Here is a 23,127-nt window from a genome sequence, read left to right as displayed (position 1 = left end):
GTGTTTTCGGCCCACCTGTGAAGCTGAAAAATTCGTTATTTTTTTAATCAACATATCTCTCTTATTACAGTGTATTACAGTTTTGAGGACGTTGAGTCTTTCAGTTGAACGGTCCATCCTGTTGGTGAACGGCTACGTGATCCTTTGTCTTCTGTGTTAGATAAATTGAATTATTGCCTGCGAAGAATTTCAATAAATCTACTCGGATTGGTATTACGTCATAGAATTTAATTTAATATAATTAAACCTGTTCCAGTATACATTGTTTACACTGGCGTTTTATATTCTTATTTAATTACGTTTGGCTGTATTTTTTCGAATTAATATTTATTTACTTAAGTAAGCTACATCATATATAATTCCTTTTCTACAGTATATGTTGCAATTAACTATTCCAAAATACATGACAATGTTTTAAATTATGTGTTTCTCGTCCTCAGTATATAGCTTACGGGGTAAATGTTAACCATGTGGTAATGTTTTAAAAGAATAAAATATATAACCGCGATTTGATACATTGTGCCTATTGTCAGAAATTTTATTTATTAACATTTTGTTGGATTAATAGTATATATACGATTAGATCATTCCCTGAAAGGTCTGCACCTTATCTAAGGAATCACGCCTGTATGTTTGCCTCCTGTGACATTACAAAAAAAAACCATCGGTAAGAAGAGATCTCTTTTCCACGCAACCGTAGTAAGGAATAAGAGAAAGAAAGGCTAAGGTTAAAGTGCAAAAAGTGCACAATAAACAAAAATAATATTACAAGTAACAATGAGGACTATTTAGATATTATATTACTAGCAATGCTCCACTTGGAGACCGATCTCGTGGTGGAAAAGGAAGTTGGTGTGGTGGAAACACAAACTGTACACAGTTTTTCTGTCCACCAGGAGGTCGAAAATATACTAAGGCCAGTGACATACAAACTATAACATTATAACAATCAAACCATTAAAATTCACGCGTAAAACGTCATAAACCAACTGAAACATTGACGCGCCATAGATAGCCGATGCAAGAAACCTGTTCTTGTCGAGAATTCTCATTCGAATACAGGATGAGTTCTTATATTTGAATATGTATTAAATGACGATAATGTCTGATTAGCATATAATTTTTGTTATGCATAATTTATAATTTTTTGATTTATGTATTTTTTTAAATTTAAATTTAATATTGTTTCTTGTTATATTAGTAATAAGTGTAGCTGGTAACGAGTTTATTAAATTTAAAATATTATTACACTAATTCGATAGAAAATGAGATTCATTCTATAAAAATGTTTTACGATAAGTCAATTTATGTGAATAATCTCGTATATATTATTTTATTATTTACATGTGTAATCGTTTATAATATTACTTGGGAAATAAGCCCTACCTTGCACGTTACACTTACGCTGCGTCAATAGAACCTGCGATATTATAATATCGATTAATAAACGAATAAATTATCTAAAGCGAGTTGTAGGCTTGTAATACATTATTTAATAACAACTTTTTAAATTAAATCTATGTACGAATATTATAATCATATTTATTCCTAAAGAGTGGGAACTAAAGCTTATCCCTATAAATTTGAATTTGGAATGTGGATATTGTTAATAATACACCAAGGAGGTCAATGATGAATTTTGTATGAAAATATTACTGGCAGGCAAAAAATAATCTGCACAGATCAAACTGAATAAAACGGCCGCGAGACTATTTTTTTCGTTTATTTTTGAATCAAATTCTCTTCAAGAATAGCCGCGAAGTTTTTGCCTTAGTATGATTTTTTAACTTAATTAACCTTTTTAGTAGCTACTTACTTCAAATATAAAATATACCGAGGTAATTCAGTGGGCAGCATTCACATAGTGGTGGTGCTCGGCCAAAACTGCCTTGAGAAACGCTCAGCTGTGGAACGACGGACTTCGAGGTGATACGGATGATATTTTGCATTCTTGACAATCCAATCATCCTTGACGTCCGATGATGAAACTTAGCTGCTGGTCCAAACAACTCTGAATACTATGTTTAATGCGGTAGAAGATGCAAATACACATCCAACAACATATTTTGCGATTCAAATTTATATATTTAGATTAAAATGATGGACGTCCGAAGTTAATAAAAAAACCTAATTATTCATCAGTTGAGGAGCCGTCACTCGTTTATAACAGTGGAATACCTTATAAATATTAGTATACAAAAAAAAACAATCTTGTCATGAACTACAAAAAGATTTAGCTTCCTTATTTGGTATTTCATTGTATGTTAATATGTAGTCTATACTTTGTAACTAACGCGATTCATTCAATGGTCATTGTTAATAGGTCATTTAATAATTTTAATTGTTTAGGTGTACTCTCTTGTAATTTAAAACAGTGAACGAATGGGGCCGAGCTAAGAACATTAGCATTAATAGTAAATATACATTTAGATAACCATTCCCTGAATGGTCGGCAACACACCCGCTAGCACCTGGATTTGCAGGTGTCCATGGGCGGCTATTATCATGAAGAAATTTTTCTAGATGTTTATAAAGTTAAAGAATGACCAATTCCTATAACTTTTTCACTATAATACTACAATATTAGGTAACATATACATATTAATAATTTCCAGCTATTATATATAGCGATTTAGTTTTATCCTTTAAGTCGTAAAGCGCCTTCAAGCAATAAAAGCCTATACAAACGAACACCCTTTGAGACTTTTCCGCATTGAATAGAAACCCTCGTGATGCCGCAGACATCAAACACCGTACTAAAAGAATATTTTAAACTTTTATATGACAGTGGGCAAACGGGCAGGCTTCTGATGTATATATAGCCCATCGACACTCAATGCCAGAGGGCTCGCGAGTGAATTGCCGCTCTTTTAAGAATTGGTACGTCTTATAATATGTAATTTTGTCAATCGATTTGTTTGTTGTACAGACGCACCTCAAGCACCGGCCCGTTCTTTAACTTCCAGACAGCAATATGTTTATAACCGACTTATAAACGAAATGTTATCTCTACGTGTGTAAAGGCATAGCTTCGCCTTGACCCTTAGATGGGGCAGAGTGATTCTCTATCGCATTCGGTCCTGAGCCTCGTATTTCATATCGCTTCAAGTCTTTGCGGCTCTCTGATCCTCTTTTGCAACTGTCCTACGCAAGTTTTGCATGGGACGTTCCGCCCCAATCCAGCCCCTGCTTGCGGATATGATTGGAGTCTCTTCGGAGTGTATAGCCTATCCATTTTTCAACTTGTGTTTCTCCCCTATTCTATAAAAATACCAAATAGATCTTTCTTATAAATATTGACCTTTGTAAGTGTAAATAGTTAATTCAAGTTTTTGATTTTGTCTAGATGTATTTGTAACAATACCAGCCTATTAAGTGAGCTATGTTAATGTATTATGCCGACAAAGTTATAATTTTTCTCTGAGACTTGCTATGAAAGTAGTAAGTGTAATAGAATTTTTCTCGAAGTCTTTAGCGTGCGACTCTCGACCCTGACTGAGGTTGTAGGATTGATCCCTGGCAATGAGGGTTTCCACGATTGAAGCAAGTGGTTTTAAATCACATATTTTCAATTTAAACTGACATTTTAATGAGATCGTAATCAGTCGTAGAAATCTACAAAGAAATCCTCGTTTTTTTGGAATGCACCAATTTCCCTACCATAGCCCAATGGATGAAGTTGGCGTCCACACGCCACTTCGACAAGGCTAAACACCATCCCAACCCATTGGTGCCTAAAGGCATCAATTACTACCCCCTCACGACAAAAAAGGCTCGTAGGAGGCCTCGACATACATTAACGGATCAGGACGATCCAATAACAGTAGCTAACAATAAATTAAAAGCCGCCCGCGCGGCCAATAATAATAAAAATAGCCAAACACACATTAGGGTAAAAAACCGCCTTCACCGCGGAAGGCGAGGACCTTCGTACTTCTCTCACTCCAGTGAGCTTCAGGCGATTGACCACCCCGCGACGGCCCAAGCCGAGGTTCGAGTCTCACAGGAGACGCCCGTGCGCTAGCCGTGGTATAAAACGCCATTTTAGGCCGAGCTGCGCTCGCCAAAACAGCCCAAGCTGAGCTGTAGGGCCCTTAAGGCGAACAGCGAGATTCCATTTAAAAAAATGCACCAATTGCCGATAAAGTCCCTAAAGTCGGCTGTCGAATGAAAGTAATTCAATATCCAATGGACTTTTAGGTATTACCCTTATTTAAATATTAATATTGGGTACTCCTAGAAAATAATTCATAGTTCAGCGCCAATTCCTCGCTGAGACAGTTCCGCCGAGATAGTCCCACTGGTAAAGTCACAGTTGCTTATTTAAAAATACACGTTAAGAAAATACAGGTGGACGTATGTAAAGCGTTCATTATTGATAAGAGATACGCAACATTATATAAATCTTTATCTATTAAAAAATATATTATATTTTTTATCTAATAATAAAGATTTATATAATGCCGCGTTGATCAACCAGCCTTTTGGCAGGGTGAGTGTATATGGGCGGCGGCATAGGGCTCGGTGATCGGACGGCGGATCGGCGGCAAAGTGATCGGACTTCATACTATAGTTATGAAGCTCAAATTTGATAATGAACACGAAAAAATATGTGAAATGGCGCAAAATCGAAAGAACTTTTTTTAAAATAATGTTACGAGCTAGGGGATCGGATAGAAAATGCCGTAGATTTCTTCAAAGGTTTATTTCTTGAAAAATCAATGAGGAATTTATGACACTAATTACACACACAAAACAATCACTAATTACTTCACTTATGCACACTTCACACAGTACTTTATCACTTGTAATCACTTTATTCGCACTTTATCGCTTCGGTGTACCTCTCGTGTTATCGCATTCAAAACTAAAGGTCACTAGTCGCGTTTCGGCTCGCTTATATATCCCTGGGAATAATTCTAAACAATATTCGAGAACTCTCTAGGCGGGCTTGCTACTGAGTAGCGATTGCACAATTCTAGAACGTCCGCACTCTTTGTCTCTTTCGCACGTTGCTCCGTCCTTCTCGTACGGCGTTCTAGAGTACTCAGTCTAGTTTCGAGAAAGTTCTGATCTTCTCTCTCTCTCTCTCTCGTATCATTTCGTCCTTGTCTCACACCTAGAAAGTTTGGTCTAGAATATTCCTTCATCAAAGGGTAGGCCTGAAAACGCCTGAAAACGGGTCTCCTGAAAACTGCACCACTCTACTACACATGTTCTGAAACCGACTGAAAAAAGGTTTCAGCTTCCTGAAAACTAGGGTAACATTATGGAAATTACAATTATCTAATATGTGATTGACCCTCTCCTGAAACGGTCATAAATCATATTTCAGCCTGCTGAAAAGTTCTCTAACTAGTGGAAAAATCTAGAAACTTTGCAGTCGACCCGTCTTCGTAACAATAATATACGTGTTCCAAATTCAAAACATGTAATTAAAAAGTAAAAAAAAACCGAAAAGGTTTTATGTACCAGTATTTATGGCCAGACTAGATTAATTGTAACAGACGAGTGGTATAGCGGATTTATTTGTATTTATGTTTTCTATAAAACAGTAGAAAAACATACATTGTTTGTAATTTGTTATCGGAGCGTAGGCGATATAAAGATTAGGTTACATTATCGAAGTTTTCACATGGATCCGTAACTTTTTGAAAATAATCTTTAGCTTTGAAGCCAATGCAAACGTTCAAATCTTTCTTTATCAGTTATTTGATAATTATTGTGTTTCTTAGTTATATTAATTCACCTCAAATAAGAGAAAAGTCAAGTGTGGCATTTTTGACATCTCTTAAAAGCGTTTATAAAACTTTATAAATTAAAAGAAATTATATTTTCTCCAAGAAGGCCGTTACCCTATAAGCCACCTGACCTAGATTTTTATAAGTAACTACTCTCAGCTTTATTAATGAACGCTTTTTATATTTATTTTAATAGCATTTATTATACAATGACAGTATTATTGTCTTTTGTTAAAATAGCTTTTACACATTAAGAAAAACACTTTTTGAACGCATTAAAGCTATGTATTATTATTAAAAACGTATAATTATTTACCGTTGAAACGCACGCGAAACGTCGGAAAAAAATTAAAATTTAGTTTTCATTTCATTATGTAAATAATAATAAGTTTTTTATAATAATACATAGCTTTAATCCGTTCAAAAAGTGTTTTTCTTAATGACAGTATTATTTATAAGAGTTTGTTGTTAACCTGATTACCTGCTAATATATTGTTCAAGAATTCATCAGAATTGCTTGAATCTGTATGATTAATAAACGATTGTTTTCACTTAAAAATATGCCTTTATTAACCCTAATAATAAAATCGCTCTGAAGTTAGCAAGCATTCCTTTTACGGACAAATCATCGGCCGGTGCTGGTATCGCTTGCTTCACGAAAGGCTCCTTAATCAAAATGATGGAATTTTTGATTTACAGCTTTTACAGCTTTAAACAATGTTACTTTGATTCTTTTTTCTCGTTTAATATCACTACCACATTAACACTAGTTAATTATAAACCTGATACGTAATTATGCTAGCTTTATATCGAAAAGCAGATTTGGTTATACATAATATAAATAATCTTCGTCAATACATTTGGTATGCGTGACTACAAATTAGCAAGTCGAATCAAAATAGGAGTGACATAAAAAACCGTCATATTTGCCTTTAAATGCAAGTAATGTGACGACTTGTTTACCGCACGCAAGCGATAAAATTTTCTATTGATTATTTTATTAGTCGAAGTTAGACCAAATAGTTATAAATGCAAGGTTTATTTTTGCTTGATTACATTTTGTTTAACTTATCGGGTGGTTTGTGTGGAGTTTTGAATGGATGTGTTTTTAGTGAAAACGTTACTCTTTTTTTGAATAAAATAACAAGAAAACGAGATATCCATGATATCCATACTGGTTCGTTCCTCTCACAAGTTGAAACGATTGTCCTTTAGATTTTTTATTATTTAATTTTATGTTTTTTTATCTGTTTCTTGTTGGCCTATAAGTGTTTGTAACATTTAAGATTGTATTTTATTTTATAACCAACCAGTCTGCCGAGCGTTGGAAAGCGTTTATTTAAAAAAAAAAAACATTTTATTAGAAAAAATTACGTTACTGTACTTCTACGCAAATACTTGACAGAAATTTGGTTGTGTCAAAATTTGTCTAGTCCCCACTAGAGTTGTGGGGACTTAGATTACAATTATACCGTGGTGGTACATGGTGCATACTTAAAATAATTAGTGTTACATCTAATCAAACAAAAGTCGTGTAAGACCTTAAGTATGAGTGAATGTGTGAGTATGTAAATGGGTGTGTGTGCGTATAATACATTCTGTATTTGAGAGTGTGGCTGAGAGTTGTTACAAGCGTGCGCTAGGTCTGTCTAGGAACTTCTCCCAAAAGTAGTAAGGCCTCTGCAGAATCGAAGTCCCATTTGGTTAGTATTGTTTTTGTTGGTTTTGTTTGTAAATCTGGATCATATTATTTAAAAACTTTTATATTCACGTTATCTTTATATAATTCTACTTACGCGTGTAACTGTCACTGAACGCTCATAAACGGCTGGACCGATTTGAATGATTTTTTTGTATAGGCGAGAATGTCTGTCGGGTCCTCGAGTATAAATATAAAATATAGGTGAAGAAGATAAAACTTGAATAATATTTAACCTTCATGTAATATACATTTTTATGGATTTCTTCCGGGCAATCTTAGTAAGAAAAAAATAACAAAATAAAAGAAGAAATGGTAAGGGTAAAATGCAAGAAGTGTAACCAAATCTACAAAAACCAAAGTAAAAGTAACACTGAAAAATTATACAATTACCAAACTTAAACTAAAGTAAGATAGAAAAATTTAACAAAATAAACTAATAGCTAGTCTCCACTCCACTCCACTAGTCTCTCGTTGTACAACTTAGCGTTTTTACTGCAGTGTTTGCCGCGCAACACCACTATGTGGAACCAGCTGCCCACTAAAGTATTTACGAACCAATTCGACTTAGTGTTCAATTCTTAAAAGGCGGGCAACGCACTCGCATGTATTCTGGTATTGAGTGCATGGGCCAGCTGCCCATTATTACTAACATTACAATTCAAAATAACAAGAAAATATATGCTTATACCGTGATATAAACATGGGTTTCGGTGGTAATTTTATTAAAATCATTTAATCGTATAATAGTTTGGGCATACATAAGCTGTGACAGAGCAGTGTTGGTCTAGTTGCTTCGGTGTCAGAGGATCTCTCTGACACCCAAGCAACTAGATCGTAGGATCGTAGGTTCGATCCCCGACTGTGCACCAATGGACTTTCTATGTGCGCATTTAACATTCGACGGTGTGTCTGATCACCTACGTGGCCATTAGACAAATTATTATGATGATCATACGGAAATCTGAGGCCCAGACCTAAAAAGGTTGTAGCGCCACTGCTATATTTATTTGAACGTTAGTTAATGTATAAACATTGGTTTTATTTTGTGAATACAAGTGATTAGTCATGAATAACCCAGATTTTGTTACTGCAAAAATTAATGTTTGCTCTAACGAAATGAAAGTGATGTCTAGGGATGTCTGTTTCGTTATTATCAAGAAATTAAAAATTATAGTTATAATTAATTCAAACAACGCTCGTCTAGAAGCACGCTGGAGTTTCACCCCTTCGTTGGTGACATCTCCAGGTGCAGCATTACACGATTTGGTTCGTCATTTTTTGTTTAAAACAGTAAAGGAGTGGAACTCCTTGCTCCTTTCATCTTGCCTAGACAGTTTAATATGGGTTCATTTAAGGGGTGCTTAAATGGGCAACTCATGGATAGGCGTTCCCTCCAATAGGTGTCTCCTTTAACATTAGGTGAGATTTCGGTCAAATGTCTTTACGGTTCATATAAAAAATATATATTTACCGACGTCAAAAAATGACAAAGGTTTTCGATTAGAGCTATTTTTTCTCTAAATTATGCCAGTGAACGTTAAGTTTCTTAAAAATCCGTGCCGTTGTAAGCTTGATATGATATACACTGAATTACAATTAAAACTAAAGAAAAAAAATTGTGGAGGCCTTTGTTGAAGGACAAGCTGTCATAAATAATATAATAGGCTTTTATTTCAGAGTCTCATTATTTTCAAGTGTGTGCCCTTTTTGGGAAAATGCCTCCTTCAAATCTCGCCATTCCAGTCTGCACTATGCCACTCTCTGCCATATACCATCTGCTGTTTCCTGGTATATCCACCTTCTAAATTGTCAATTCAATGAAAAGACAATTAATAATATTTTGTCATTTCATAAAGCGGATTTTTTAAAAATATATGGCAACCCTACTCAGTGCCACTGACCCTATTCGAACCGCGGAAATAACTGAATCTTAATGAGTTTCCGAAAATTTCTCGCCTTTCGGCTTGACCCCGAACCTGAACTTCGCATTGTTCATTGTCTTTGTTGACATAGAATATGTAATGTTAAATGTCATTCATTCCGAGAATTTGTCGAACTTCGACGATCTTGGTAAGGGATTTAGCTAGAATTTATTAGGTAATTTCCTTATTAATAAAATAATAATAGTAAAACCCGTTTATTTTCAATCTTTACAAATGTTGATATTATGCAGTGTTGTTATATATGTCGGAGAAATATCGATATGGACATCGTCATTACTGGGTTTCGTGCGCGTCATGTGAGCAAAGTGCGAGCACCAAAGACACAAAATAATCGTACAGTATTTTATTTAGATTGATTTCATTAATATTACAAATAACACTGAGTTTTAATTATAACGAGCAGCGGGTTCAAGGCACCGATCTTATTTTTAATCACAATTAATCACATAGACTCGGTCCATCATCTCATCACCACAATTCTCCACTGAATACTCAATATACTGATTTTCCTCAATGCATTGTCCAAAGTCAAGATAGCGACTCATAAAGTAATAGCAGGAATCCTAATTATTAACCAAAGACACCGGCCAATTGACTGGATCAGAACATTTCCCAGAAATATACATTATTATTTCTTGTTACTCGATGTCTTAACTTCCTTCAGTATAATTACCAAAAATTCTCATACTTTAATATACCTGTATGTAGTATGTGCTAACCAATTAGGGCTCCTAAAGTTTCTTAATGATAATAGGATAGAAGGCAAAGCACCGGTTAGATAGATTTAAGTTCAGATCCACCAACACCTGCAACAATCAGAGGTTTGCAAGTGCGTTGCCAGCCTTTAGGGTAGTGGTACGCTCCTCTCTTGAATGCCCCTAAGTCGCATGGTAGCAGAATTGTTATTCAAAGTAATTATTAATTACAGATGGGAGCAGGTGCGAATGGTCCCGGCGGTCGTCGCGCATTGGAGCTCATCTTGAGTGGCGGTCTGAAGTCCTTGGCTAGACAAAACAAACCAGTTCGAAGAGCAGCTTCAAGGGATTCGGTGTTAACACAGCCTCAGCCGTTGCTCGAAGGTATTTATCTATTTCATGACTTTAGAACTTAGAATAATGTAGAATTTTTAACCCCTAGCAGCTGTGGTTTACTTTTGAAAACACGCCATCTAGTTTATGTAAACGTAAACTGTACTATAATAATATATGTTGTATGGAATTAGTTGGGGCTAGCCCAGCCGTCATTACGCATGACGTCAGTACTTATAGCTAATGCCTAGCCATGTAAATTTGATATATAATACAGAAAGTATTAGTTTATATTTATTTAAATAGCTGTTCTTCTTGAACACAAAAGGTTTGGTATTCTTCCAGGTTACATGGATTATATTTTTGATAATAATAATAAATATTTCGTTTATTTGCAATGACAGAGTCATAACAATAAGAACTGTTAAGTTATTTATAATTGTTGTCAAATATGCTCTTCCCACGCTATAAAGGTACCTTGCTTATAGCCTGCCAAACTGTTATTCATATTGTACTTTAAGATATACGTATAATTTATTAAAAAATAAATATTATGAGTTAATTTAAATAAATAAAATAAATTTCTTACACATGATAGTTGGATTTTATGTTGATAGCTAAACTCTCTAATATAACTGTAAAGCATGTAAACATTAAGTAGAGGTAAAAAATGTAATAAATTTAAATTTACTTGGCTCACGTGAATACATTAAATTTTATTTCCAAAGGAACTTAGGAATTACTGCGTAGTACAACGCCAATTTAACATTACTACTTCGAGTATATGCCTAATTCAGCCATAAGTTCTGTTACAAATGAAAATGCATTTTTTACGTAGTCATGTAAAATTTATACCTTCATATTTATTAGTCTCAGTCTCTCACAATTTAGAAAATATTTATTCGAAATGGCCTCCTTTGGCTTTTATTACAGGCCTTTAATCTGTTTGGCATAGAACGCACGCACAGTTTCCAAGGAAAATTTCACCACTGCTTGCTTCCAAAGATTTTTTTAGAGACTCAATGTCGCCGTGTCGTTCGTCGTAGAGCAGGTCATGTCCTCTAAAACTGACCATAATTTGAAGTCCAAAGCGTTGCAGTCTGGGCTGGATGAGTCTCTTATAAAGTCCGGAACGTTGGTTTCCAGCCAGGCTTGGGTAGATCGTGCCTTGTGACCAGGTTCAGAATCCAGCTGGAACAAAAAACAAGGGCCCTACAATCTTTTTAGGTCTGGGCCTCAGATTTCTATAACTGTTTAATGATCAATGATGTTTCATTAATCTAATAGGCAACTAGGTGATCAGCCTTCTGTGCACGAAAAAATATGTGAAATGGCGCAAAATCTAAGAAAGTTTTTAAAATAATATACGTGTACTAAATTCAAAGTAATTGAAAAGTCGTAACAGTATTTATGGCCAGAATAGTTGTATTTATATATATTGGTGTAAAATGTTCAATTAACAACTAAAGTATGTTTTACACAGGTCTAAGAAAGTGCTCAACAGTGCTGGCTCTGACAGACCGAGAAAAAGTCCCGGAGCCGATAAGAGCTCATAACAGACTGAGGGCGCCTTCCGTCTGCTCCCGATGCTCTTCGCTTCTGTCATTGGCTGGTGCTGGTGGATCTAGGTATGTATTTTAATTGTATATAAACACTTAGACTTTAAAATTTTAAACAGAAGTAATTATATTTTTTTACCAATCTTCTCTACCAACTTTTTAAGCTACATTTAGCAAAAGCTCTAATCGATTTCATCCCGTCATGCGCAACCCTGATCTACCGACATCCAATTCCATCTCCTAGCCACTACACCTGTGATCTCGTCTAACCATCTTAACGCCTCGGTTCCTTTTTTTGTGGTTATCCATTTCAATATTTTTATAGATTTTATTTTGGATGATATTTGTTGCCACGATGTTTGCTGAATTTACCTCCGCTATTTGTTAACTCGTGATTTCTAGGAAGACTTTTATTACCGCCTCCTCATACAAGCGTTTTTAGAAATACTATTTGTGCTAGCTGATATGCAGTATGCTTTAGTGGATGATAGGATCCATTAAGATTTATCTTTAAGATAAGTCATGTTTTCACATTTGATAAGATATGTGTCTTCAGGCTTAGTTTAAAGCCCACCTTGTTTCCTTGTTTATGGTCTTCAATTCTTCAGAATAAAGCTCATTATTACAGTTTTATATAGCAGTTGGTTGGAATCTACTTTGATATAATCTCTTGAATAATGAATACAATCTGAAATAAATTCTTGAAACGACCGATTGTTTTACGTGTATTTGTCGTTTCAGGCTTCGTGCCTGGCACGGAAAAGGTATCCGATTAGGGCGAAAAAAGTAATGATGTCGTTTCTAGTTTTAGCGGTTATGCGATTCTCAACCCAGATATCATGGTTTCAAGTACCGGCTGTGTATAATTTTTTCTAATAATTATAACTTGCTCATTAATACGCAAAAACTGATGTGCGTCTGTGGGCAAACTTGAGGCTCACCTGATGTTAAGTAATGCTACCCATAGACATTCACATTTTCAGAAGGCCTTGCTGGCCTTTTAAGAATTGGATCTTTCTATCCATACTAAAGTTATCGAGGAAAATGATAATAAAATATTTTCTTGTTTCGTCCCTTTGAGGTTTCTACTTTAAGAGCCAAACATTGAGTTTTGCAATGTATTGTTTGGAAGCTGTCTTTTGCAGAATTTTTAAGAAGACGGTAATATCCACGAAGACTTGCGTGTGCGACAGTTTTCATCTTTGAACAGATGTCTTCTTCAGGCATGGGACACAGACAAATATATTTTTCTGGATTTGTCTTTTTCGTCGTTTCTACTTTAAGAACTTTACTACGTAGCGAATGTATGAGTGAAAAATTGTAGCAAAAAATGTTAATTCAAATCGTTAACTACAGATAAACGTCGGTTTCACTGTTTTTTACATATATAATTATAGTTATTAATAATTATAAAGATTTTAATGGACAGCTCCGCCTGTTGTGTTATTCGAGTGGTTCGATTTCGGAACAAAACCGTTGACTGATAAATTATTATTTGTAGGTATTCACTTGATGGTGCAGGCGGTGGGTTCATCCCAGCAGCGCCGATAAATTGCATGCTGTGTTTAGAAGACGCTACACCAGACAAAGTTACTGTGATAGCAGGTTGTGGCTGCTCTTTCTGCACGAAGGTCAGTCAAGTTTCCTAATAAAATCTACCTATATATAACTAGAGAATAACGTTTTTAACTTGTTAACTTAACAAACACATAAATAACGAATTGAAACATTTGATGTCTTTTGTTTTTGTGGAAATAAAATATTGTCAAATATTTATAACCTGCGTTCAGGAATTGAACTCTTTCATAGCTGTAGTATAAGGTCCGTTTTTTGTTTTGTTTCCGTGGTCTGTTTTAAAACAAATATATTCTATTTTGACACAATTATATGTAGGTTATAAAGTTTACCCCTCGCCAAATAAAGAAATATACGATAGAAAAACGATATAAGGCTCTTAAGCGATTTCAATATTCTTTCCTTCATTATATAAACTCTGATGACTCTCACGTGTATCTGCAATGTTTCGGTGACATTAACGTAGGAACCGGTATACTAATAGTGATATTCAATTTCCTCTAATAATTAACGATTTTATCGGTAACACATTTGATTTATAACCCGTATATTGTAACACAACTTAAATTATTGTATGTATTAACGAGTCGTTAACGTTAACGAGATTAATAATCATGACTAATTATTGAATATTTAAGAAAGTTGCTTACGATTTCATTGATGAATCTTTACTTAATGTTTTAAGTGTCGTTAACTTGCTTAATATAACCGTCTACAATTTAGAAAAATAAATGTTTGAAAGACTGGCATATGAATACACCTTAGGCAGAGTTTGAGATGCTCCTGAAACCTAAAATGTACACATTATACACTCATTCACTCACGTGCATCCACACACTCATGCACTTACGTGTGTTACGTCACGTAATGCTTAAATTGCGTTTAATTTGGGAGAAAATGTATTGTAATTGTAATAGGAAAGACAATTTTTATGGAGTTAACTATTATGTTTGTTAAGGAAGGGATGCCCTGATACAGGTATTTTTGAAGTAATACTTGTTTTGGCGCGTTGGGAATAATGCTGACAGTAAATTTGTACGATGCGCGCGCACACCGTCACAAATAACCGACACACTGAAGTTAGCATACTTAACATTTTAAAATAAAAATAGTACATTTCTTTAATTATGTTGAAATATTATTTTGTGATATTTAAATAAACTTTATTTAACTTGATAATGCGTTATAATAAAAAATGGTATTAAGTCCCTTTTTTACATTGTTAGAATCGTTTTTACGAAACGTAGATTAAAGCGAAAGTTAAAATTTAAAAAAAAGATTTTATCTTGTTACGCCAAAGAAATATAACTTCTAACTCGTGTACATAAGTATATTCACGTTTTTTTACATAAAAGGCTTACCAAATCTGACACATTACAATGAATAAACATATTTTTATTTCAGCTTTTAATAAACGACTATTTATTACAGTTATAAATTAATCAATAATAATATGTTTACTGTTCATTACTTGAAACGATATTTTAATAATTTTTTATTGAAGAAACACATGTTCTTGTGGCGTGAATATCAATTTCACTGTCACTTGAAGGTGTTATGTAAACGGCCTTCGATAATTTAATTACCATTCAATTGATTTTATTAATTTTGAATTCTGACTAGGTTTCGTTAGAATTACGTGGGTCTAACACGAAGACGGATCGTGACTAATTAGGATCAAACTCAAACTCAAAATAACTTTATTTATATAGGTAAACGTCACTTATAAACGTCAAAAGTTAAATTAATTGTAAATTTACATTTACTACCAGTTCGCAAGTCAAGGGCGTAGAGCGGGCAAGAAGAACTGGCAAGAAACTTCCTGCCACTCTTTTTAATCGCCAAGTTTTGAGTCATATAAATTGTTTGAACTGGACCAAATCACTTCCAAGGATTAGGATCATTTAAAAATTCGTCAAATTTATAAAAAGCTTTATTGAATAATTTAGGATTAACCAGAGATTTGAATTTATTTAGTGATAATTCTCTAATTTCCCTTGGGAGTTTGTTGTAATAACGAATACAATTGCCATATAAGGAGAGGTTTATCTTCTGGAGCCTGGTTGGTCGTTCACTCAAATTGGGTCTGTTTCGAGTATTATACTGGTGAAAGTCATCATTTGTTTTAAAATCGCTTATCGATCACACATGCTTCGGATTTTTTAATAACACGGTGCAAATGGGCAGGAGGCTCATCATACCGGCGCCCATAGACACTTACATTGCAAAAGGGCTCGCAAGTGCGTTGCCAGCCTTACTAGAATTGGTACGATCTTTTATTCTATGCGCATACGCAACTTGATGAATTTTTCTAATCCGTTTTTGCAATCACAATTGGCACTTGCGAACTGTGCTATCGGATCCCAGTGGTCTCCCCAAGGAGATACAACCTTCAAGTACCGATGCACCCAGCATGGATGCTCATGGGCTGTCTTATATGGCTGTTAATTTTTTTTATTTGAATACATATATGTATACACCGTTGTTTCACTAATTTTTTAAGTACCCCATTTATTTTGAAAATATATAATTAATTAATTAATATATATTGTGGTTTTAACCGCGATAAGTATATTCTGTAGAGCAGTGTTGACCTAGTGGTTTCAGCGTGCGACTCTCATCCCTGAGGTCGTAGGTTCGATCCCCGAAACAGCAGACAGAGTGGCGAGAGGAATGGCGGGAATTGGAGGAGGCCTTTGCCGAAAAATGGCACATAAAAATAAAAGGCTAATATTATTATGTGTCCCGGTGCATAGTAGTAAGAACTGTATTTACGGAGGCTCAAAAATTTGATTTACAAGTATTAGGGTCTGTTTCACGTACGTGTGATGTAATGTACGGATAAGTTCTACATAAGTTCCAAATAAGCTATTTATTACTTATTGGTAGGATAAACACTATTGTTGTGGTGCACGACTGTCAGCGCTTTTCACTGGAAATCGAATGAAGTTTAACAAGAAAAGTGAAAGGTTCATCGCCAATCGACTTCCTTCCTTCAAGTAAAGAGCGTACCAATTCTTAACGAGCCTTCTAGTAATTTGAGTGCCCATGCACGACGGTATAACTTAACATCAGAGCCTTCTGCCCGTTTGCCTCCAGTGACATAAGAAAAATATTATGTTTGTGTCACAGTTCCCACAATTTCTTTATGATATTGAATCGTAAAACAATTTTATTTATTTTAAGTTAACCTTCACTCTTCCTGTATTGACGTCATGTATTAAAAATCCCTTCCGTAGTCATGACACTTTATCTTTTATAATAATGTAATTATTTAAGATAACTTGAAAGTCTATAAAGTTTCCTTTATATCGGTCTTTTTATAACGTTTATTGCAATTCGATGTGTTAATTTTGAATGTATATACAAATTTAGTTAACGACCGTCTGTCAAAATGTAATACATTTTTGACGTATGAGATTCAGATTTATGCCTGAATCTTACCCTTATAGAATTCAAATGTTAGGGACACAAGTGTATGGCCGCATTTCTATCTGTTTCATGAATAAAATCACTTATAAATCAATTCCTTCCGACGGCAACCAACTAGAATTGGTTGTACATGGGCTGTGATAACTGCTAAATGTGTTGCAAATAATGAATTTTATGAAACAACATTTAGAGTTGGCAATTTTACTTGAAAATCACTTTTATTCTTTTTCTTCAATCAATCTAAAATGTATTAGCAAAAAAAATAGTATTCAAATATAAATGACTAACACATACATAGATAAATAAAACTAGTGTCTTTTCCACAGACTAACAAACAAAATAAATGTAATATGCAAAATAAAAATAAAATAATGGCGCTACAACCTTTTTAGGTAGGGCCTTAGATTTCCTCCCTATGTTTTCCTACACCTTTCGAGCTAATGTTAAATGCGCACATAGATAGAAAATCCATTGGTGCACAACCGGGGATCGAAACTACGACCTCAGGGATGAGAGTCGCACGCTAAAGACACTCGGCCAACACTGAGCAGTGTACACAAAATAGATAATTAACAATCTAAAGAATCTGCCTGGCCGTTTTGTAGGTTGTGCTTTTCTAGTTGCGAGTTTTGCTTTTAGCAATCTAGGTTTGATATCACCTAAGGTTTCTTACGCTAAGAGGAGGGGAGATTTGGCTCAGCGAGGTATCATTAAGGTGCTGTTCCAGTTTTCCCCGGGTTCACGGGCCAGGAATTGGGTCGTGTAATATTTTGCTCTTTGTTACCTGTATTTTTTTACTTCACAATCAAAATAAGTCTAATCGTCTCTTTCTGTCAAATTATGTTTTTGATGTGATTAAAAGAGATAGGTATAATGGTAGCTGAATGCATGAATGAGCAGTGATGAGCTTCAGCGTCCGATTCTCATCCGGTCGTAGGTTCGAGACCTGCACGTGCACCAATGGATGTTCATATCTGAGCATATCATATCTGAGATTCTGCATAGCAGAGGGGTAGCGAGACCCAAGCCGCTAGAAACTCCTCAGCCCTTCACACGGCCTTAAGATGGGCTCTCGGGGTTTGCCAGGCATTCTAACCAAGGAACTCCATCCCACCAACGCAGCCTACCGACTTTTCTCTTGCCACTAGGTTGCGAGTTCAGTAAGGACCTGAGGGTTCATCATTCGCCATTTGGTGCACATCCCAGCCACTTAATCCTGTTGATTTTTTTTATTGCCAAAAATATTTGTTATTGATTTAGTTTAATATTATCATATTAGCAATGCGACCGCTCACAAAACGAGTTGTTAACGATATTATTTACTACACATTACCTATTGAAACTTCAACTATTGGTTCTAGAGAAATTTGGTAAACAAATTTAATTTCAATTCTGGGCGTCAGGTTTTTGTATCAAACTGATAATTTATTTTTGAAGCGAACTTCTTTATTGGCGTTGAAAAAAAATTACAGTCACATTTTTCCGTTACGCGCCATATTTTTCTTGTCCCTACCACGGTTGATTCGAAGAGATACGAAGCCGTTAATAACAAATATATAATAACGATAACAATGATAGTAATGAATCTATTACAGTTAATGAAATTCCGTAATAATCTTAGTAGTAATAAGGTATAATTAAAAAATGGTACTATTTCATTAATGTGTGTATTAAATATAAAAGCCTTTTGCTAAACTTTATCTAATTTAACTTTATTTAACCAATTTCTGTAAAGTTCCATATAGTAGATCATTATTCGAAAAATGAGGTCATAAAGAAGTTTCATTTCTTACCTAGATAGACAAGTAGGTGATCAGGCGAGGTCCATGTCTCGCAGGAGTCGACTTTGCGCTAAACAGCTCGAGCTGAGCTGTGAACGCCCTTAAATCCAACAGCGATATATCATTCTTAAAAAATAATACATACACTATACATATTTGAGAGAACAAGGGCTTCACATAAGGTCGACGAAGACGTCATTTACTTATTGTTCAAATTCGATTTCCCAACACTTGAAGGTTTTAAGTTGTTAGTTCTCTCAATTGGTTTTGAAGGTTCTTATTGAAAATACGCGAGATTTAAACGAAGGCTATTTGGAATATTGATTTGACGGTTAATGACATTTTAAAGTTTGCGTTTGATAGTTATGTGGTAGTATTTATTTTGTTTGGTTTAACCAATTATTCGGTTTATTAACTACAACTTTTTGATAAACGTGGAGATTTTTTTGGGTATATTTGGAACACACTAGACATCCTCAATCCACAGAGCCTGGTGAGCTATAGGGCTATAGACACTACAACTCACCACAGGTGGATTCGGCGCCGGCTATGCTAGGTACTGAGGAGGCCTGAGTTGCAATGGTCATTCTGTGAGCATACAAATAAAGCATAGTAATGCTGCAGAAATAGGCTGAGCGATTGAGGGAGAGGTCTTTGGTTGACCGTAGACTGGCCGGTGGTTCAAGGCTGGGGTCTCGGTATCAAGTGGCTGGGTACCGCAGGTCGTGATTACTATGTCGCAGTGGTGAGTAGCAGAGGGCTTTGAGTGTAGACCCTGCCCCATAAGCTCCAACATCCATGACAAAGGTCTGCGTATGTGCATTTTCACCTCATATAAAAAAGCACCCCCGAGATCGCTTTCGCATCATACCTGGGTCGGCCCCGTAGATATATTCTGTATTATGAATTATTAAGTATCAAAACATATTTCATTCGACATAGAGGAGTCATAGTTACGTCTTAAGTATGTAATCTTTGATTGAATCGTTGTGTAATTCCCTTGAAGGTTTTATTTAACTGCCAATTCAACAAATTACATAAACTAAATTGATATTTACGTAACTCTTGGTTCCGTGCCACAGGTCTAAATAATCGACCTATTTAAGCCATATCAAATACCTCTTCGGGTCACTTATGTACTACCTGATAATAATTTATAGACTGAAATATATAAGTGCGTAATACTATTTACTTATGTAACCGTATAAAGTATGTTTTTTTGTCTTTTATAGTGATTATGAATCTCACTAACAGTTCAATAATTGTTACTAGAACGCGAATTTCTTTTCGCCTTAATACAGGTTTTAGTGGCTACATACCAACATAATATATTTTGCTAAGCATAGAAGCTGTTCGCTTTTCCTTAATAAATACTGGTTGTTAGGCTCTTCCATGCATATTATTAGTTCATGGAATAAATAAAGAAATCACTTGAATTGGTCAAGCCGTCTTCGAGTTTTGCGCCTAGCAATATATTTTGCGATTCTTTGTTATTTATATACCGGAAATTAGGTTTAACAGCCTTCCATTACTATTATTACACTTACAGTTGGCCAACCGTGTGGCCAAGTGTACTCCAAGTATTGGGTTTCTTTGTACCTATGGAATTTGTGCGACGGCGAACGTCTAGGTTATTTGCGATACCAAGGGCAAAAACAAGTCTGTTGCACAGATCCCCGTTATCCAGGACGTTGCGACTACTGAATAATGTCTCCGACACTATCGACATATTTATATGTTCGCAGAGTTAATTCACAGTAGCGATATTGTGTATTATGTGTTCAATATTATATTTAATTTTTCTCGACATTATCGTATTAAGTGTCACCCATATGTCAAAAATAATATTGGATTTGTGATACGCATGTCGTACCTGTCACAATAATATCTAAAATAAATATAAAACTTGAAGTATTAAAATACCTAGCTTTGTGTACAAAACTCAACTTCAAGGGTGGAGTAATTTTAGGATTTCCCATTTCCCTGGAATTAAATTGTTTTCATTTCGTTAAAGGCTTTTGTAAGGTTTTTATTTCATTTGTTCCTTTAATTGAACAAGCATAATGATTTCAATAGATGAGACATTTATACACAATTACAATTATATATTAATAAAGAAAATCTGTTAGGACAGGAGGCTTGTCGCACGTTAATTCATAGACACCGCATTGACAGAGGGCAAATGGCCCTTTTAGAATTGGTACGCTCTATTCTTGAAGAACCCTTAGTTGAATTGGTCTGGAATTACTATGGCGGGCGGGTTCCAAACTCTTAGTTATGGAATGACGGACGTTAAAGTGATACGGGTGGAATTTCGTATTCTGCCTCGATGTTCGATGGTGAAACTCAGCTGCAGGTCCGCACAAAATCTCTGAACACTGTCCGTGGTAAATCTGGTACAAGAGGCATGGAGAACCTACATATCTACGCAACGCCTAGGGGTCAAGCCGCTCGAAAAGTGATTGGTCGTCGATGATTCGAATCGCTTTCTGTTGAATGTACTTGGTATTTACATATATAATTTTTAAAGGACTGTTTTTAATCTTAATGCAAAACAAAAATTGTTTTCTGTTCAATTGATTACATTGCGAGGGCCCAAATATTATATAATATAGTTGAACCGGCATGACTGTCAACGGATCTACTGTTTTATAAATATTAATGACACCTTATAAATCTACAATTAAAAAAGATTAACTATGTAAAAATATTTTAATGATTACTGGATAATTCATTTAAATACAACTGGATTATAGTATGAGGTCTAATTAGAAACTGGTTGGAGTTATATCAAATATTTGAAATGAATTAATTTTACGAATTCTGAAGATTTATTGTGTTTGCGAATCTAACCTTTGTTTCAACGTTTTGTGGCATTACATTTAGTGAAGGTATTTTATAATGAGATTAATGTTAGCGATTTCATTCTCTCAATGTTCGGAATAAGTTTAATGAATTGAATATTATGTCACTATCTGGTCAATACATTCTTGTAGCCTTGTTGTATGTACTAAAAATATAAACAATTTTAAAACCAATGATGACTTTCACCAGTATAATACTCGAAACAGAACTATTAAGCGTACGACCAACCAGGCTCCAGAAGATAAACCACTCCTTATATTGAAATTGTATTCGTTTTTACAACAAACTCCCAAGCGAAATTAGAGAATTGTCTCTAAATATATTCAAAGCTCTCGTTAAAAATTATTAAATAAAGCTTTTTATAAATTTGACGATTACTTAAATGATCCTAATCCTTGGGAGTGATTTGCTCCAGTTCAAGCAATTTGTATGACTCAAAACTTGGCGATTAAAAAGAGGGGCGGAAAGTTCCTTGCCAGTTCTTCTTGCCCGCTACGCCCTCTAGTGACTTGCGAACTGGTAGTAAATGTAAATTTAGAATAAATTTAACATCTTTTCTGTTGACGTACATAAGTGTACTTGGTTACCTATATGAATAAAATTAGTTTGAGTTTTATCGCTATTATATAGCCCGTCTCCGCGACTCACAGAAACGAAACTTGTATCTATGATTCCCGTATGTCAAAATCCTATTTAATTTTAAGTTTTTTTTAATGGAATCTCCCGGTTTGTTGAGAAAATCACAAGCTTCACAGCTCAGCTCGGACTGTTTTAGCGAGCGTAGTTACAGCTAAAGGACCCCTTTTTTGCTTTAATCTGACTATGATAAGCTGCAAGGGCAGCTATTGTTTCGTAGAAGAAGTACGGTTGATAGAACATCAATGAAAATGCAACGCGCCTGCCTCGTGCCCCCTAAGGGCATCAAACATATAAGAAAATATTGTACTTCATATTTGTAGTTTATACAAAATAACAGAAATGCTACTAAACTATTCAAAATGCAAAGTTTATTCAATTGCGCTTTCCTCTTTAGTTTGTACATTTGCAAAGTTAAAATAATGTATGGAAATTATGTTAACTTTCTTCCGAGAATATTTGCAAATGTTACTTTTTATTGGCAAAATGGAATCTGCATGCCACCATTTAGATACATTTCTTCTTACAGTAAAAGAGAGAATATTATTAGGATTTTTTATGTAGTTAAACGGGCAGAAGGCTCACAATTGCCGGCATTTTAAGAATTGGTACGCTCTTGAAGGACTTGAATTCTTTGGTAAATACTTCAGTTGGCAGCTGGTTCCACATGGTGCGCGGCAAAAACTGCCTTATGAAACGCTCAATTGTGGAACGACGGACGTCGAGGTGAGACGAATGGTATTTTGCAATCTGCCTTGACTTCCGATGATGAAACTCAGCTAAGCTATTAAGTTTTTCATCTAGTTTTGGGACTAATGTCCGAAAAACTCCTCTGAACACTCCATGGTAAATGCGGTAAAGATGC

The 23,127-nt window shown here is 35.0% G+C and overlaps 1 protein-coding gene across 3 annotated transcripts in view; it reads left to right on the top strand.

The window, feature by feature from the left end:
* Positions 1-23,127, top strand: part of LOC123714867 (probable E3 ubiquitin-protein ligase RNF144A) — a 92,679-nt gene that overhangs the window by 26,090 nt on the left and 43,462 nt on the right. For all 3 annotated transcript variants that reach the window (XM_045669487.1, XM_045669486.1, XM_045669488.1), the window contains 3 exons: positions 10,315-10,465; positions 11,898-12,042; positions 13,475-13,604. In XM_045669487.1, the coding sequence (XP_045525443.1) occupies positions 10,315-10,465; positions 11,898-12,042; positions 13,475-13,604 (426 nt within the window). The remainder of the gene's footprint in view (positions 1-10,314; positions 10,466-11,897; positions 12,043-13,474; positions 13,605-23,127) is intronic.

This window comes from Pieris brassicae, chromosome 10 (genome assembly GCF_905147105.1).
Source record: "Pieris brassicae chromosome 10, ilPieBrab1.1, whole genome shotgun sequence".
NCBI classification, from domain to species: Eukaryota; Metazoa; Arthropoda; class Insecta; order Lepidoptera; family Pieridae; genus Pieris; species Pieris brassicae.
The sequence above is the reverse complement of the archived record's forward strand: the minus strand, read 5'-3'. Positions and strand labels throughout refer to the sequence as shown.